General features: G+C 30.6%; 1 protein-coding gene across 1 annotated transcript; it reads left to right on the forward strand.

The window, feature by feature from the left end:
- The first annotated feature begins 8,866 nt into the window (after positions 1-8,866).
- On the forward strand, positions 8,867-13,179 carry LOC135833641 (uncharacterized). The gene has a single exon (XM_065347411.1). It carries the CDS (start codon positions 8,867-8,869, stop codon positions 12,911-12,913), a length of 4,047 nt encoding a protein of 1,348 aa, XP_065203483.1. The 3' UTR covers positions 12,914-13,179.
- Positions 13,180-19,410: the final 6,231 nt, after the last annotated feature.

Below are 19,410 nucleotides of genomic sequence, written 5' to 3' on the forward strand. Positions count from 1 at the left end.
AACAAAGCCTTCGAAAAGCAACTTATTATTCTCTATCTGTGCCATTGTAAGGCGTTATGAGAGTTCTAAAAGTGTACTTCCTACTTGTAAACTGCAAATGCCTTGCCATGGTAATGATTTGGAAATTTTTTCGGGTGAACCATAAAATTCGAGTAAATAACATTCGGGAAGCAAAAATTCGGGTATAAACGATTCGGGATCCAGGAATTCGGGTATATACGATTCGGGAACCAAAAAATCGGGGAAATGGATTCGGGAATTGGCATTCGGGGTTGCAAAATTCGGGGAAAACTTATTCGGGAAAAGGTAATTCGGGTTTAAATTCGTTCGGGCAAATGGATTCGGGAAATTGTCCGTGAATCGAAAACCTCAGAACTTGACACAAAGAAGCTCAATTATGAAAGTTACAGGAAAAATCAAATGAAAAATTATCGAGCACTTGTTATAGTGCGTTTCAAATGTAAATTCTTCGATTTATTTGAAAAAATAATGTATAAACGCCTTTTTTGGGGGTGCCTAAAGTGGGGGGCTTCAGAAGGAGGTTACGAATATAGAGGGAGCTTAATTAAACATTTTCATCTGGATTATTGAATATACCTCAAAACGTTACGTTTGATGCAAATCGCAGGTTCCTAGTTTCCCAAGGGTTCTAAAAATATCGAAATTACGAAAAATTAGAAAATTGGATATTTGAGTAAGTGTGTAAAATTTTATTGAGGTCAAAATTTGGTAGGATGGAGGTCTTTCAGATATAATGTACTATTGTGACCAGTAATTTACCAAAAAATTATCAATAATTTACTGAAAAATTACCGGCAATAATTCACCAAAAAATTTTACCAAAAAAATGTCCAGTAATTTACCATGAAATTACCAGAAATTTACCGTAAAATCACCAGTAATTTACCACGAAATTACCAGTAATTTACCATGAGATTACCGGTAATTTACCGTAAAATTATGAAATTTCTGGTAATTTACCATGAAATTTCTGGTAATTTACCATGAAATTACCAGTAATTTACCATGAAATTACCAGTAATTTACCATGAAATTACCAGTAATTTACCATGAAATTACCAGTAATTTACCATGAAATTACCAGTAATTTACCATGAAATTACCATGAAATTACCAGTTATTTACCAAAAAACTATACCTGTAATTTACCAAAAAATTACTAGCAATTTACCAAAAAAAAAATCACCAGTTCACCAGTAATTTACCAAAAAATTACCAGTAATTTACCAAAAAATTACCAGTAATTTACCAAAAAATTACCAGTAATTTACCAAAAAATTACCAGTAATTTACCAAAAAATTACCAGTAATTTACCAAAAAATTACCAGTAATTTACCAAAAAATTACCAGTAATTTACCAAAAAATTACCAGTAGTTTACCAAAAAATTACCAGTAATTTACCAAAAACTCCGTATACCAAAATTCAGCTTGTTATCAAACTTTTCCCTATGGAATGCTAATTCACCTGGACTATTTTTTCTCACTCAAGGGAAATGAGATTGTTTTCTTCTGGAGGGCGGGGGGAGGAGAAAATGAAAAATTTCCTAGTCACTCCCCCCTCCAAAAAAATAGCATTATACCCACAGCACCCTTGATGAAAATACTTGTGTATAATAATAGGTAGGTACACGAATACCGAAAAAGGAGTTTTCTTGAAAAATGAAAAGGGGACCATTCAGAAGGATTCTGGGACTAGAACGAAAAAAACACAATTTTTCAAAAATGCTCCCTCTTTAAGCTATAATTTCCTTTTTGGTTTTTCTGGGGCACCTCGAGAGCTAAAATTTTTCTAAGTGGCTTTCAATTCAAAATGAAGGTTTCACCTTCCCCTCTCCACAGCAATAAAATTCTCTAGTGAAATGCTATGAGTCGATCGAAGGTGAATTCCTCTACTCTGCCATACTTAATTGCTTCAGAATGTTATCATTTACCTACCAAGCTAGGCATTGGTTCGAAAAAACTCTTACCGACTTTTAAGATTGATAGGTTTTCATGATAATGATTTTCGCTGAGGCAATTGGTGGCTCTTAGTTTGAGCATTATAAAGTAGTAAAATGGCTCCTTAACCTTAAACGATTAACCACTAGGTATTTGACATCTTTCAATCCACCATGACACTTGTCACGTATTTTTCCAGCCCTATAATAACACTTGAATCTTGACATTTCAAAGTCACTGTAACAAATGATCATCTATAGGGATATTTCAACACCTTTCAGTTAACCCGTATACGTATGCCTACCTGCACTTTACTCTACCACCCAAGAACAGTTGCACTTGGTCGATTCAACACCATACATCGTGCTATAAGCCAGCCAGGATATGATCACGATTAATTATCTGCCTATCGACGGTTAGACTCACTACATAAGTATACAACTAAGGTTTTCTCAGCTAATTACAGCTGTTTTAAAACTCAGGATATTTATACTGTTATAATTATTTAATGACAGGTAAGATATTTGTAAAATACGGTGTTACAGGTACTGTAAATATAACACCTTTGCTAATGATTTAGGTATTAGGTATGTAAGTAGCGGTACTAGCGGTACTAGACGAATGTCGATGAAAATACTCGGAATGCTCATTATTCTAGTGAGTGTTGAAGCGTTAGTCGAAGCGTGACTAATGATATTTTGATTAAGCGAGCCAATGTACAAAAGAAAAACATCATTCTGGGCGTTTTAATACAGCGATTAACATTTCATTAACGTTATTCTCAATTATTTAGAGGAAAATTAACGTGCATCGTTGTACTGTTGGTTCTTTTGGAGCAATTTGAATCATCTGGAGAAATTTGAAAACTCGGTAGAGGCTTCAAAAAATCCAAATAAGTAGGTACAGATTACTTCCGAGTATGATGGTCGGAGGAAAATCATGGTGATTTGGGTGGCTCTTATTTTAAAGTTTTACTTTTTCGTGCACCCTCTGAAGTTGTTGGGTTTTATGAGAAAATGATTATCTATTTTTTTGATGTTCACTCCAGTCCAAAAACAATATTCTCAAAGCCCCCCCACCTAGAAAAATTTTTTAAAAAATGAGAGACATTTAACATTACCCTAAAAATGTCTACTTCGGCATTAAAATTCTTCTAAATAATCCTCTTGGCAAGAAAAAACTTACTCTAGTACCCCAAACTACGTTGGTTCCCTTCCATATACCCTCCTAAAATTCGAAAAAATCGAATGAATCAAAATTGGCAAATTTTCTGGGGAAAAACTTCTCATTCCTGCGTTAGAATCTTAATCCCATTTTCATAAGAAATCCCCCCTTCCCGGTGACCCTATAGCTATTTTGAAGCCTTCTTATGAAGCCTTCGAAAATAGAAAAAAATCAAAAATGAAATAAACCAAAGTTGATAAATTTTTTTAGAAAAATGTTTCATTTCTGTTTCAATATTTTTCTGCATAACCTCATTTTCATGAGAAAAAAAAACACTCCTCCGTGCCCCTTGCTATGTTGGTCCCTTTTTATAAAACCCCCAAAAATTGCAAAAAATCAAAAAGATAAATTTTTTTTGAAAATTTTCCATTTCTGCGTCATAAAAATTTCTAAATAACCTCATTTTCACGAAAAAAAAACTCCCTCGATCTCCCAACCCTATTTTGGTTTCCTCGCATTAAGCACGTCCTCATTCCCCCATCAAAACAATATAATAAATTGAAGTTGGGAATTTTTTTGTATAAATGTTTCATTTTTATGTCAGAGTATATTTATGTTTCTAAATAATCCTCTTTTCAAGAAAAAATCTGCCCTGGTCCCCCAAATTATTTTACTGTTCTTTTCTTTTGTGAAGCTCCCAAAAATAGAAAAAAATGCAAAAAAAAGAAACTCACTACCTAAATTAAAATTGGGAATTTTTTTGAGAACTTCTCGTTTTAGAGCAGGATTTTTTTGTATAGCCTATAATCCCAGTTTTGAAAAAAATGCTTGGTCCCCTTTCATGAAACCCTCAAAAATTGGTAAAGATGAAATAAACCGAAATCTGTACAATATTTCTATATATCCCCCTTCTCAAGAAAATATCAAATTCCTTGGCCCTTCAAATAGCAGATATTTTGTCCCCTTGAATCAAACTCTCGAAAAATTGGAAGAAATTACAAAAAAAAAAAAATGAAAATTAAAGCCAATAAACATTTTTTAAAGGTTTTTCATTTTTGTGGCAAAAATCTTGTAAATAACCCTCTTTTTAAGGAAAAATCTTCCTCCTTCACCCAAATAATATTTATTCTCTTGTGAGGATTCGAGCCCCCATTCCCTCAAATTCTAAAAAAATTAGCTTAATAGTTATACATGAAAACTGAAGTCGGCAATATGTAATTTTTTTTGGAAATTTTTCATTTCAAGTCAAAACCCTTTCCAAGTGGCCTTTCTTTCCTTGAAATTCTGTGTTAAGATTTGTCTATTTTTATAAAACACCCAAAAATTGTGAAAAATCGAAAAAAATGAAATAAGTAGGTAAGTACCTATCTAAATCAAAGTTGATAACATTTTTTTGAAAATTTTCCACTTCTTGTGTCATAATTATTTTGAAACCCCCATTTTCATGAAAAAAAAACTCTCCCGGTCATCGAACCTATTTTGCATCCCCTCCCTCCCTCCCTCCCTCCCTCCCTCCCCCAAAAAATTTAGGTACTTAAGTATACCATAAATTGAAATTGGTAATTTTTTGAAAATTTTCCATTTTTATGGCAGAATATTTTTCTTTTCAAGCCCAAAAAGAGGATATTTTTTTTGAATATCAAATCGAAGTTGGAAATTTTTTTTATAATTCTCTATTTTATGTGAAGGATTTTTTAAATGGCTTAATCTCATTATATCTCTGAACGTATTTTGGTCCTCTTTTATGGAACCCCCGAAAATCGGAAAAAAATCAAAAAACATGAAATGAATCGAAATCAGTACAAAATTTCTTTGAAAATTCCCCATTCCTGTGTAAGAAGAATCTTCCAAAATGAAACCCCCTTCTCCAGAAAATATCAAGTGAAATCACAGTGCTTCCAGTTAAAAATCTGTGATAGGTACTTCAATTGCTCTGATACATCTTGCACGAAATATCCCTATTTTATGATAAGTAATCGAATTCGTGAACAAAGATTGATTCAAATTGCCAATTAACGAAATCGACTACCGTATTGTTAATGTTGCGGAAATTCAGTTCAAACAAAAAAAATTCACTGATTGAAACATGAAACTGTTTACAGTTTTTCATTTTAATGGTTTATTACTTATCGAAAAAATTCATCAATTGTGGTATATAGTAGTGAGAATGTGGAGATGAGCTTGACAAGTTGTGTGCAAAAGAGGAGGAAAAGAACTGATGAAATAAGACAGTTCTTGTGTAGAATTTCTTCAAGTTAAAATATGATTTTGAAAATGAATAATGAAATTTGGCTTGTAATAACAGTGGAGTCAATTTCCTCGAACAGATATGTACTGTACCTTTGGATATAGGTACCTACTCATAACAAAGCTGTTTACATTTTCTTAAGCAACCAAAGTACACCAGCCAACCATGTTGACAATTCACGCCACGACGAAGTACCTACACGATTCGAAGTCATTAAAAAGCAATAATAGGTAATGAAAACGGCATAGTTTAAATATTAGAGAAATGATATGAATCGTACGTAAGTACACAAAGATATGCCTGTGGTATGGAGAACCATGTACATTTACCTACACTTTAAAATCAATACCATTATTCGAAACGCATAACGCCGTTTACATTAACGACGATTAACCATGCTGTATAAATATTTAATTAGCACCAGACCCCGGAGAGCACAAAGGTCTAAACGGATACCAAGCATCCTATACAACACAGATATGAAATAATGTAATCCTTATAATTGCCTATTAATTGACTATAGGTTACGGCTTTGGCTTCAGCTCTGGCTCAGGTGTTTTAAATGATGTAAAACGTGCATATCCACTACAATACCTATACCTACTGAAACACGTACCTACACAAATATACATTATTTGAGTAGAGAGAGGATGTTTTTGTTAGCAAGCTGGAAATATTGGTAAACGAAGCGCAAAACGTTATCCGATCATAAGGTTAATTATACACACGATCGCGAGCGTAATAAGATACCTATCCGAGAGGATCTGTGTGTTATTTACGTTGGTTTTATGTACTCGTTCGTCGTCGTCGTCGTATTACCCGAGCTTGTTTTTCTCGCTAATTCGTCGTTAATTTGATTAGAAAATTATTATCGATGTTGCACGACGACGACGACGACGCGGATTAAGTTTCAATCGTGATAACTAATTTCGGATAGTGAAACTGTGCTCTCTTCTTCTTGCCCCCTCGAGAATCTTTTAGATTTATGGCCGAATGTAATGAGCGGACAGTGGGCCATATTATAGACGCAGTTTTCGAGAATTTTTAATACACCTATACTTACTTTATTATGTGTACGGATGTTGGAGATTAATGATTAGAATGAGTTATGACTTCGAGAGATAGATGGATGGTGAAATGATGTCATAAATTTTACTTGAATTATTGGTATTTGCGATCGTTCAGTTCTGTGTTTGAATCTTGTAGAGATCCTGTATGATGTCGATTTTAGTATCACGATCGATTATAATCTCTTATAACGAACCATTTGTGGTTTCAAGAAGTACCTACATAAGCACTTCACTTTTAGTTTCAAATTATATTTCATCGTATAAGAACCTTTTCGATATACCTAAATAAATAATGAGAAAAATACATATCTAGGCCCTATAGTCACCTGTACCTAGTTGATTATATTTGGAGGACTTTCTGAACAGGCACTCTCCGATTTAAACGAATCAAGCTATAGATTGAAAAAGCATACCCTGAAACCCTTAACCAAATTTTGAGCCTGAAAGTTCTTTGGAGTTTCGAAAAAAAATAAAGAAATTGAAGGGCTCAGTTCCAAGTCGGCCTAAGTCCATTTTTTCCGTTTCGAGAAAAATGCAAATAACTGTTTTTCTCGCCCTTCCGCTTCAATAATAAATGATGTGATTATATGGTTGTGAAGCTTGATCTTTCTGCTTTTAAGTACTGTATTGGTATTTTTTTAATTTTGCGTAGGTATTTTCAGCTCCAGAGCGCGTCAAAGAGTCAGAAAAAGTGGACTTAGGCCACTTTGGAATTATCTGATGTTAAAAATTTCGAAAAAGAGCTGAAAAAATGCGTTTTTTCAAAAAAAAAATTCACGAATCATTAATTTAATACATTTCTGAAACAATTTCATTCAAAGCACCTTCAAATTTCGTCTATTCTGAAAAAAAAAATGAGTAAAATATTCGTTTTTTCCCCTGAGCCGGCAAAATAGCGCTCCTGAGCGAAAAAAGTAACGTCAGGTGTTGGGACAAGGTGGTAAAGGTGTTAACCAACCTGTAAGTAGATATAAAATGTATTTCCTGGCACTGGAGTAAGAATTCTTACAATACTTTTTAAATTCAAAAGTATGTGGAAACTTATGTGAAAAATTTCACATAAACCTTCACATAGTTTTTCATTCAATCAAATGCAAAAATATTTACAAAACTTAGATATTGAAATGAAATGCAAAAATTCATTCAAAACTTAAACATTTCAATGAAATGCAAAAATTTCATCAAAACCTAAACATTTCAAACAAATGCAAAAATTCATTCAAAACTTAAACATTTCAAACAAATGCAAAAATTCATTCAAAACTTAAACATTTCAATGAAATGCAAAAATTTCATCAAAACTTAAACATTTCAAACAAATGCAAAAATTTCATCACAACATTACCATTATACCACTAGTTAAAGAAAACATTATCTCTAATAAAGCGGTAACACAAACACCAACACCTTTATCATAGAAACTGATTCTTTTAACTAATGCACCCACCACATGTGGAGGTTGTTATTGAAGAGAAATTTTTGCATTTGATTAAAACAAATTGACATTTTTTTTTCTTTCTATTATAAAATAAATAATGAACACTATTGAAAAGAGCCACCTTGAATTAATAAAAGATTATGTTGATTGGGAGGGAATTTCAGAATATCAAAAACTATCAGAAGATTTCATAAGGGAATTCAAAGACAAAGTTGATTGGGAGGGAATTTCAGAATATCAAAAACTATCAGAAGATTTCATAAGGGAATTCAAAGACAAAGTAGATTGGGAAGAAATTTCAAGTAATCAGGAACTATCAGAAAATTTAATCAGAGAATTCAAAGACAAAGTATATTGGGAAAGGATTTCATGGCGTCAAAAACTATCAGAAAACTTTATAAGAGAATTCAAAGACAAAGTATATTGGGAAGAAATTTCAGGAAATCAAGCACTGTCAGAAGATTTCATAAGAGAATTCAAAGATCAAGTAGATTGGCATTGGATTTCAAAATATCAAACACTATCAGAAAACTTTATAAGAGAATTCAAAGATCAAGTTGTTTGGGGAATGATTTCAAAACATCAAACACTATCAGAAGATTTCATAAGGGAATTCAAAGACAAAGTAGATTGGGGGGGAATTTTATGGCATGAGATGCTATCTGAAGATTTCATGAGAGAATTCAAAGACAAAGTAGATTGGTATAGAATTTCAGTTCATCAATATTTATCAGGAAATTTCATAATAGAGTTCAAAGACAAAATTGAACTGTAAAAATCATACAAAACTTTAACAATTATACCACTAGTTAAAGAAAACATTATCTCTAATAAAGCGGTAACACAAACACCAACACCTTTATCATAGAAACTGATTCTTTTAACTAATGAATTTTTTCCACTGTGAACGAATTTTTTTGCATTTGAAGTACACCATCTTTTAGAAATTGATCCATTAGTTAAAGAAATCAATTTCAATAATAAAATGAATAACTATAATAAAATGGATAACCAAGCACCTTTAAGAACATGTGAGAAGTGTATGTGTAAAATTACATACAAGAACTATGCCAGACATTTAAAAACAAAGAAACACAATGAAGTCAAGATTAATGTGAAAGAATTAAAGACGGAATTGAAGTGGTATGGAATGAAAAATGTTGATAAAATGAAAAAATCAGATTTGTTAGTGAACAAAGATAAAATCAAGGCTATTAATATTGATAGAGAAAAATTGTTGAAATTATCAAAAAAGAAATTGATTGAGTTTATTCAGGATAACAATTTCAATATTAATAAACAGTTGAGAAAAGATCAAATAGTAGAAAGGTTACTCGATTTTCACTCAAATAAAACATTACCTCTGCCCAAATGGGAATTTGTGGATGAAAATTTTAAATCAAGACATGCTCAATTTGATATGAAAAATAACTGGGATATTAAAGATATGTCAAAGTTTTTACATTTTATGAAAAAACATGTTAGTTCTTTACTTCAAGAATGGATGAAAAAGCATAGTGGTATTAAAGTGAATTTTTGTGTTTCTGCAACTTATGTAGACACTCGAGATGAAACAAAAATTGCATACAAACATTTGCAAACTAAGAATGATAGAATTACTAATAGAAGTGAATTAACAAATGGAATTTCAACTTTAATGAAGAGTGTACTTGATAGACATGAAAATATCATTGATGAATTAACAGGTAGTCCATGGCGAATAATATCAATCAATAGTTTTAGAGTAAATATAAACAAATATGATCCACTTAGAGCAGGTTCCTATATTGATCTTCCAAAAACTTTAAAAGATAAGAAAGCAATCATAAATGTTAAAAATAATGATAATGAATGCTTTAAATGGTCACTTTTAGCATGTTTATATCCTGCAAAAGATAATCCACAAGAAATAATAAAGTACAAAGCATATGAGAAAACTTTTGATAAAGCTTTGAAAGATATTGAATTCCCAATTAAAATTAAAGACATTGAAAAATTTGAAAATAAAGTGAATGAATTGAAATTGGTAGAAGGTGGATTATCTATTAATGTTTATCATCATGATGATCGTTGTAAAATTTATCCCTTACACATTACCAAAGAAGAGAAAACAAAACATGTTGATTTATTGTATTTATGTGAAGAGAGTAATGATAGAAATACTCACTACTGTTGGATTAAGGATCTAACAAAATTGATTAAAAGTCAATTAACCAAAAACACTCAAAAAATACATTTTTTGTGCAAAAGGTGTCTTTGTCATTTTTACAGTGAAGTTAAATATTTAGAACATAGAGAAAGCTGTAAAGTACATGATCCAGTTGCAGTAAAACTTCCTCTTAAAAGTGATAACATTTGTGAATTTACAAACTATAATCGATCAATGAAAATTCCTTTCACAATAATAGCTGATTTTGAGTGTATACTTAGAAAACTTGAAAAAACTAAAGTAGAGGAAGATGCTAAAACACAAAAAATTCAAGAGCACGTACCAATTAGTTGTGTTTATTACATTTTATATGAGAATGGAGAAATATCAGAGAACATGTTTGAATATTTTGGAAGTAATACCCCTCAAGTATTGTGTGAAAAATTATCAGAAGATGCAGTACGTATTGCTAATGAATACATATATAATTGTAAAAAAATGAAGAAACTGACCAATATACAAAAATGTGAATATAAAGAAGCAACAATATGTCATATTTGTGAAAGAAAATTGAGTGATTTCCCACCTATGATGGAAAAAAATATTAATAAATTGAGAAAAGAAATAGAAATTACTTCAAATATTTTAAAGTATCATGATGATCAAACACTGACTGATAGACTAGAGAAATTAGAATTAGATTTGAAAGAGAAATTAGATGATGAAGAAAAAAATAAAAAGAAAGTTCAGGATCATGACCATATAACAGGTGAATATAGAGGTGCAGCTCATAGTCTTTGCAACTTGAATTACAATGTACCTAGTTTCATACCCGTCTTGTTTCACAACTTTTCTGGTTATGATTCCCACTTATTAGTCAAAGAATTTGCTGGAACTACAGATAATTTAAAACTAATTCCAAATAATGAGGAATCTTACATCAGCTTCTCAAAAGTTGTAAAGTTTCAACACTATTCAGGAAAAGAGGGTAAAATAGAACTTAGATTTTTAGATTCATACAAATTTCTATCTGAACCACTTTCTAAATTGGCTAAAAACTTGGAAATGTGTCATTTCAAAAATTTAAAGAAATGGTTTGATAATACAGTACCACCTGGAAATGATTCATTGTTCAATTTGTTGACTGAAAAATTGGCTTACCCTTACGATTATATGGACTCATTAGAAAAATATGATGAGGAAGAGTTACCATCTAGGGGAAATTTCTACAACTCCTTGAATGATGAACATGTAGATGAACAGGAATTTTTACGTGCTCAAAAAATTTGGGAACATTTCAACATTAAAAATCTAAAAGAGTTTACAATGTTGTACAATAAAATTGATGTACTCTTGCTAGCAGATGTGATTGAAAATTTCAGAAAAACTGCACTTGAAATTTACAAGTTAGATCCACTTTGGTATTATACTACCCCCGGATTTGCTTGGGATTGCATGTTGAAAACAACAAAACAAAAATTGGAATTGATAACTGATGTAGACATGTTGTACATGTTTGAAAATGCCAAGCGTGGTGGAATTTCCCAATGTTCAAATAGATATGAAAAAGCCAATCATAAGTACATGGGTGAAAAATTTGATAAAAATAAAGAATCAACATTCATTCAGTATTTGGATGCAAATAATTTATATGGATGGGCTATGAGTAAACATTTACCATATGGAGGGTTTTGGTGGGCAAATCCAAACGATTTTACTTACAGTAGAATTTTGAAAATGAGAGATAACCAAAGCAAAGGATATCTGTTTGAAGTTGATTTAAGCTATCCAGAAACATTACATGATTATCATTCTGATCTACCTTATTGTGCAGAAAATATTATTGATGAAAATAGACTTCCTAAATTATTCACAACATTATATGATAAGAAGAAATATGTTTTACATTATTTGAATCTTAGACAGGCTCTTGAAGCAGGTTTGAAATTGGAAAAAATTCACAGAGTTATTCAATTCAACCAATCAGATTGGATGAAAGTATATATTGATAAAAATACAAAGCATAGACAAAATGCAAAAAATGAATTTGAAAAAGACTTTTTTAAATTGATGAATAACTCGGTGTTTGGTAGAACAATGATGAATGTGCGAAATCATGTGGATATAAAATTGATTAGTGAAGGTAAAAAATATACAAAGTATGTTTCAAAACCAAATTTTGTAAAATCAACATTTTTTGCAGAAGATCTTGCAGCTGTTCACATGAAAAAAACTCACATCAATTTCAATCAACCAATTTATGTGGGTGTTTCTATTTTAGATATTTCAAAAACATTGATGTATGATTTCTATTATAGGTTGAAGAGAGAATATAAAAATGATGTTAAACTTTTGTATACTGATACAGACTCATTAATTTTGTCAATAAAAACGCCAGACTTTTACAGTGATATGAAAGGAATGATTGATGAATTTGACACATCAGACTATCCTGAGAATAATATATATGGTATTCCTCAAGTTAATAAAAAAGTTATTGGTAAATTCAAAGATGAAATGAAAGGAAAAAGTATTGAAGAATTCATAGGGTTAGCTTCTAAATTGTACTCCATCAAAGTATTTGAAGAAGATGAAAAGAAAAGAGCAAAAGGAGTGAAGAAACATGTAATCAAAAATCAAATCACCCATAATGATTATAAAGAATGCTTAGAGAAGAAAATAACAAAGAGTTTCAAGCAGAAAATTATACAAAGTAAAAATCATAATATTTACACATTTGAACAAGATAAAAGAGGTTTATCTCCATTTGATGACAAGAGATGTATATTTGACAATGAAACTTTACCTTGGGGACATTATAAACTAGAAGTAGAAAGACAGAATTTTATCACACATTTGAAAACTCTCTCTTCACTAATATAAATAACTTTGGTTAAAATTTTTTTTTTCCTTATTATAAAATAATAATATGATCAATAATGAAAAGGGGCATCTTAAATTATTACTCTCTCATGTAAATTGGTATAATGTTTCAAGTAATCAGGAACTATCAGAAAATTTAATCAGAGAATTCAAAGACAAAGTATATTGGTTTGCAATTTCAGGTCATCAAAAACTGTCAGAAGATTTCATTAGGGAATTCAAAGGCAAAGTAAATTGGTTTGAAATTTCAGGAAATCAAGCACTATCAGAAAACTTTATAAGAGAATTCAAAGATCAAGTTGATTGGAAAGAAATTTCGCGTTATCAAAAACTATCAGAAAATTTCATAAGGGAATTCAAAGGCAAAGTAAATTGGGAAGAAATTTCACGTTATCAAGAACTATCAGAAGATTTCATCATGGAATTCAAAGATTGTGTAAATTGGCATTGGATTTCAGGTCATCAAAAACTGTCTGAACATTTCATTAGAGAATTCAAAGATCAAGTAAATTGGCATTGGATTTCATGCCATCAAAAACTGGCTGAAGATTTCATTAAAGAATTTAAAGACCAAGTATGCTGGGAATGTATTTCATGGAGTCAAAAACTGTCTGAACATTTCATTAGAGAATTCAAAGACAAAGTAGATTGGAAAGAAATCTTAGAAAATCAAGAACTATCAGAAGATTTCATATGTGAATTGAAAGATTGGGTATCTAGGAAAAAAATGTAATAGTTAAAAGAATTGTTTTCTATAATAAAATGAGTTCTATTATAGAATTGGATAATTTTATAACAAATACTTTAAGGAACAATATTCAATTATTTCAAGAATCTAAGCAAAGAGTGAAAACATACAACATTGAGGATGCTCTTTCTCCTGAAGTTGTGAATGATTTTAAAAACATGGACAAGTTTCAATTTTCAGAAAGCATATTGATGTTATATTTGAGAACGAGAGAAAACTTGATGAAAACAAATGTGAATACATATTTGAATGAAATGAAAAAAATCATTCCTTATGAGATTATGAAGGAAGCTTCACAGAGATTTGGTCTCATATGCAATGTATCAAAAAAAGAGTATTATCCATCCAAAAGGTGTCAAAACTGTGGAAGTACTCGAGAATTTTTCAAAGATCGAGATAATATTTTAATATGCAAAAAATGTTTTGCCGAGGTAATTCACTACAAACATAATTCTAAACCTCATTGCTTCAAGAAACAAAATTCAAACTACAATAGGTTAAGTAATTTCAAAAAGTGTTTGGAGAAATATCAAGGAAAACAAACTGATTTTATAAGTCCAGAGGTTTATATACATTTACAAGAAGCTTTATCTACATTTGGACAAGTGAAAAAATCAACTGTTTTTTATTTCTTGAAAGAACTAGGTTATCATAAACACTATGACGATTATATTCTAATTCATTCTAATTTAACAGGGCAGAAACCAAGTGATATTTCCCATTTAGAACAACAACTTCTAAATGATTTTGAAAAATTTTCCAATCAATTTGATTTGATAAATAGCCATAGAAAAAACTTTATAAATATGAAATTTCTTTTACATAAATTAATGTTGAAAGATGGTCACAATTTTGATCCAGAAGATTTCATTTCACTTGGCAACAAGAGGGAATGTGATGAAATATGCAGAAAAATATTCCTTTCTTTAGGATGGAAATATTCATCTAATTAACTGCTTTGTTCTTTTAGAACACTGTTCTAAAAGATATTACCACTTTTTATAATTTTTTGTAACCACTAAAGCTGTATAAAACTCATTGTTTGGACTCACACATCTGTACGCATTTTGATCTGTAAAAGTTAGATTTTTGATTTCAATAAACAAGTCTGTGGTACGAATTCGCTCATTAGAAATGATGGATTCATTGTTATAATTGAACCACTTATTATTTGACTGAAATTTCTCAAAATTATAAACACATTCAATTTTTGTATTGACTCCCTCTGTTTCCATAAGCAATTTTACCCAAGTTTTTGTCACCAAATGCTGTTGACTCTTTAAATTTTGCTGCGACACTACCAAATAATCATAGTAATAGTTACTTGAAGATTCACCAAATTTTTTTGTTCTAATTCGACACATGTATTGTCCTTCATTTATAACTTTCAAAAATGATACAACCTCAACCTTTTTCTTCGATGTTGAATTCAAATATTCAAATTTATTGATACTTAAACGTTCTGGAATGTCAAAAGGAACATCTTTAAGCCATTCCAGCTGATACACAAATTCTTGTTCTGAAAATGTAACATTACAAAATAGTGTAACCCCATCATTGTTGACTATTTTTTGAGATCTGAAGAATAAATCATGTTCTTGTAAAGTTGATACAAAAAGGGTAAACAGAATAATACCAGCACACTTCATTTTATAATAGGAAAAAAAATTTTTCTACTATAAATGAGCAATAATTACAATTTAGTAAATGAAAATGTTAATATAAGAAAGGAATTGAAGGCAATGTATCAGGCAAGTAAAGCAGGTAAAATTTATAAGCAAGAAGTATTAGAAGAACAGTTTAAACCAATCATTACACCACTAGAAAAAATTAGAAACCAAATAACTCAAAATGTTCCAGAAACCTTCCAAATACCTTCCCAAAATCTTCCAGAAACCTTCCCACAACCTACCCAAAATATGCTTGAGTGGAATAGTTCTCATGAAAATGTTCTTGGCGAAATAGCAAAACAATATTTACAATTTTATGCTGCTGATGATAAAAAAGAAATTTGTGATACTACTTTTGGGATTCGATATGATCCAGACATTAATAAATGGATGATTGGCAATGAAGAAATTAATTTTAATGGTAATAACATCAAGTTTAAAGGTGGTATTGAATTTAAAGGAACTCATGGTTTATGGCAGTTGTTGACATTAAAAAATCCAGATCCAAATGAGTATGATTCTGAAGATTTAAAGGATTTTTGGAAAATTATTGATAAAACCAGTAGTTATAAACAAAATAATAATCCATCTTCCAGAGTGAAATCAAGTTGTGGAATCAAATACATTTCTGTAATAAAACCTTTACTGGATAAATATCTGAAAAAGGGGGGAGGGTTGTATCAAAGTGATAGCATAGATAGTTATCTAGAAAAATTAATCACAATTTACTCAGAGATTCAAAAAGGATCTTTAGATGGTAAGGCAATAGTACCAATTTTAAATCATCTCAAAAAAATGAATTTGTATGCCAACACATCTGGGGATAAATATATTTATTGGGATAACTTGCCTGAATTGTTTGATAAATTAGTTGTTTTGTATGGTGAAAAGAAAGCTGGAAATTCCAACCCTCATTTAAGAAATGAAATTGTTAGGATTTTGCAAGAACTTAAAGAACTTTGAAAAAAAAAAATTTCCTATTATAAAATGAATAGTGACTCTCCATGTAGTAGTGAAGGAAATAATTCTAATACACAAAGTGGGAGAACAAGCTCCCAGCATCAAAATATGAAAACATGTATTTTCTTGATGACGATTCTCTTGAAAAGTATTTGGAAATTTAGAAAAAAAGTGATTAGACGCAAAAAGAAGAAATGATATTTTTTTTTCTGTAATAAACATGAATAGTAACAACTTTAAAACTATATTGAATGACAAAATTCGACAAAGAATTCCCAAGGTGATGTTTGATGGTGAAGTGAAAGAAGGTAGTGGTATGTTGGGTACAGTTGCAAATTGGGCAATAAAGAAGCTTCCATTACCTCCCATGCATTTAGAAGATCATAATTTTACTGGACCCTGGACAAATCCAACTTTACAAATATTGAAAGGAGTTGAACCAAGAAATAAACTGGATTATGCATCTAGGAGACATGATGTTGCTTATGAATTGATGGAAGATCCTGCTGAACTTCATGAAGCTGATTATATATTACAGAGAGAAGCTTCAAATATTGCACGTGATAAAGATACAAGTAAAAAATTGGAAAAACAAGCTCAGCTTGTGGATGCTGTCATGGGTGCAAAAAGGTACTTTGGTACCGGTATGAAAAAGGAAAATTATGAAAAAATTCCTGTCAATTTAGATGAAAAAGAGCAACTGTTAATTCTAGAGGGAATAAAGTTAGGGAAACCAATTACTTTAAACTTGGATCACAAACAATTGATTCGAACAAAAAACAGTGTGATGAAAGAGACTTATTTACCAGTGACAACATATCAAAAGAAGGAAATCAGTAAAGCGCGTACTAAAAAGAAATCACTCAAGATAAAGTTGTCTGCAAAACAATTGGAATTTATCAACACAAATAATAAAACTGGAGGTTTCTTACCTGCTCTAGTTGCTGCATTACCAGCTATAGCTGCAGCATCATCCATAATTAAAAATGGTTTTGATGCCTATAGCAATCATAGAGCAAACAATCAGTTAGTTGAAGAAGTTAAAAAAAGATATAAAGAAGAAAAACCTCTTCACAAACAACTAACTGATATACTAGAGGAACCAGTAAAGTCTGGTACAGGTTTGGAAAACAACGAAAAGGTTTTGCAATTTATAAATAATTCTAAAGATATCAAATTAGCTATGAAGAAAGTAGGAAAAGGATTATATTTGAATCCAACTTCTCATCGAAAACCTGTTGAAGGTGAGGGGTTATATTTAAATCCAGCTTCTCATCGAAAACCTGTTGAAGGTGCTGGGGTTAATGTGAAAGCAAAAAAAAAAAAGAGGAAGGGAGGTTAATAAAAATTCCTATTAAACCCTTATCCAATATGGAACTAGAATTATATGCAAAGGAATTGTGTATACCTTATTTTAGGGGAGTGTTTATGAAAGATCAACTACCAAAACAAATTGGAAGAAATGAAAGCATGATTATCAATTTAGATGATTCTATTGGACCTGGATCTCATTGGGTTTGTTTTTTCAAGAAAGATGATTATATAATTTATTTTGATTCTTTTGGTGAAAGACCTCCTAGTGAAGTACTAAACTATTTTCAAAAGAATGTATATTATAATGTTGACCAAAAGCAAAATTTCAATCAAGTTATTTGTGGACATCTTTGTTTGAAATTTTTAGCTGAGTTCTAAGTATTTTAAGAGAAATTCTCTTAAAATTACATTTCTCTAATATCCAATGCTACATAAATTTTTTCATCACCAAAATCCAACAGATTACCATCTTGATCTACAATCTGAACTACAATTTCCCTGAAAGAATGTGTATTTATTTCATAGTATAAGTAGTGATACGGGATTATCCAATATTTTTCACCTGTTGGAGCTGACCAGGGGTGGGAGTATATTACACCACCTCCTCCTTCTCCATTTTCATAATTTGTATTCACTAAATTACATTTTACTTGAATAGCAGTAAGAGGAAAAATGTCAATCATTCTATCTGAATGATGTGTTACATCTTTTTCTAAAACCCTTTCACTATAACCCAAAACTCTACAAATAGAGTTGGGTACACTAAAGTCAACTTTTTTACCTTCAGATATTATCTTTACTTTATGAGTATATGGTGTCAAATTCATTTTCAATTTATCTGCTGCACACCTTCTCTCTTTAATTGCTTGTAAGATATCTTCTACTTTGTACTTATCTCCAGGAATGTGAATGTAATGACGACACTCTTTATCTAATAACTTATCTAGATGTAAATCTTCCCTTTTTTGTATTATTGTACTTAGTTTATCAAATTCCTTTGCTTTGATTGTACTCTCTAGATTATCTACATCATAAATTCCTTCTGGAACTGGAATCATCTTCTTTTCATCTTCTGAAAGATCAAATCGTATATTTTTTCTCTCAACATTATATAAAGAGTTGAATTTTTTATCTCTTATAGCGTTGATAATATCCGTAACTTCGTAGGCACCTTCTGGAATATAAATTTCCTCGTGATTTCCTTGATCATCTACAAGATCAAACCTGTTGTTATGTTTTCTTACATTCATTAAAGAATTAAAGAGACTAAGAATGAGTAAACAAACTCCATAGAGTTTATTAGAACACAGATTAACTCTATTTTTAAATATTGTGTGAATGTAAGAAGATAAAGTTTCTCCTTTACGTTCGCCTATTAAATCAAATCTCATATTTATAATACAAAAAAAAAATCCTAATATAAATGAAGAAAAAACGTATTATAAAAGTAGTTAAAAGTGATATACCTATTGAAATTGAAAATTATGATTACAAGGAGGTGGGTCCACGATATAATAGAAATTTTCCAAATGTAATTCGAGCTGGTATATTTGGTCCATCAGGTTGTGGTAAAACCAATCTTTTAATTCAAATCCTAATGGAAATAAATACATATACCCATATTTATCTTTGCTCAAAAACATCTCATCAAGAAAAATATATTCGATTGAAAAACATAATAGATATTATCAACAGAACATCGTCAGAACAGAACATTGGTTTTAGTACTATATTACCTCAAGATTTGAAAGAACCTGAAGAAATGAAACCAAATTCAGTTATAATTTTTGACGATGTTTTGACAG

This window comes from Planococcus citri, chromosome 2 (genome assembly GCF_950023065.1).
Source record: "Planococcus citri chromosome 2, ihPlaCitr1.1, whole genome shotgun sequence".
Classification (NCBI taxonomy): domain Eukaryota; kingdom Metazoa; phylum Arthropoda; class Insecta; order Hemiptera; family Pseudococcidae; genus Planococcus; species Planococcus citri.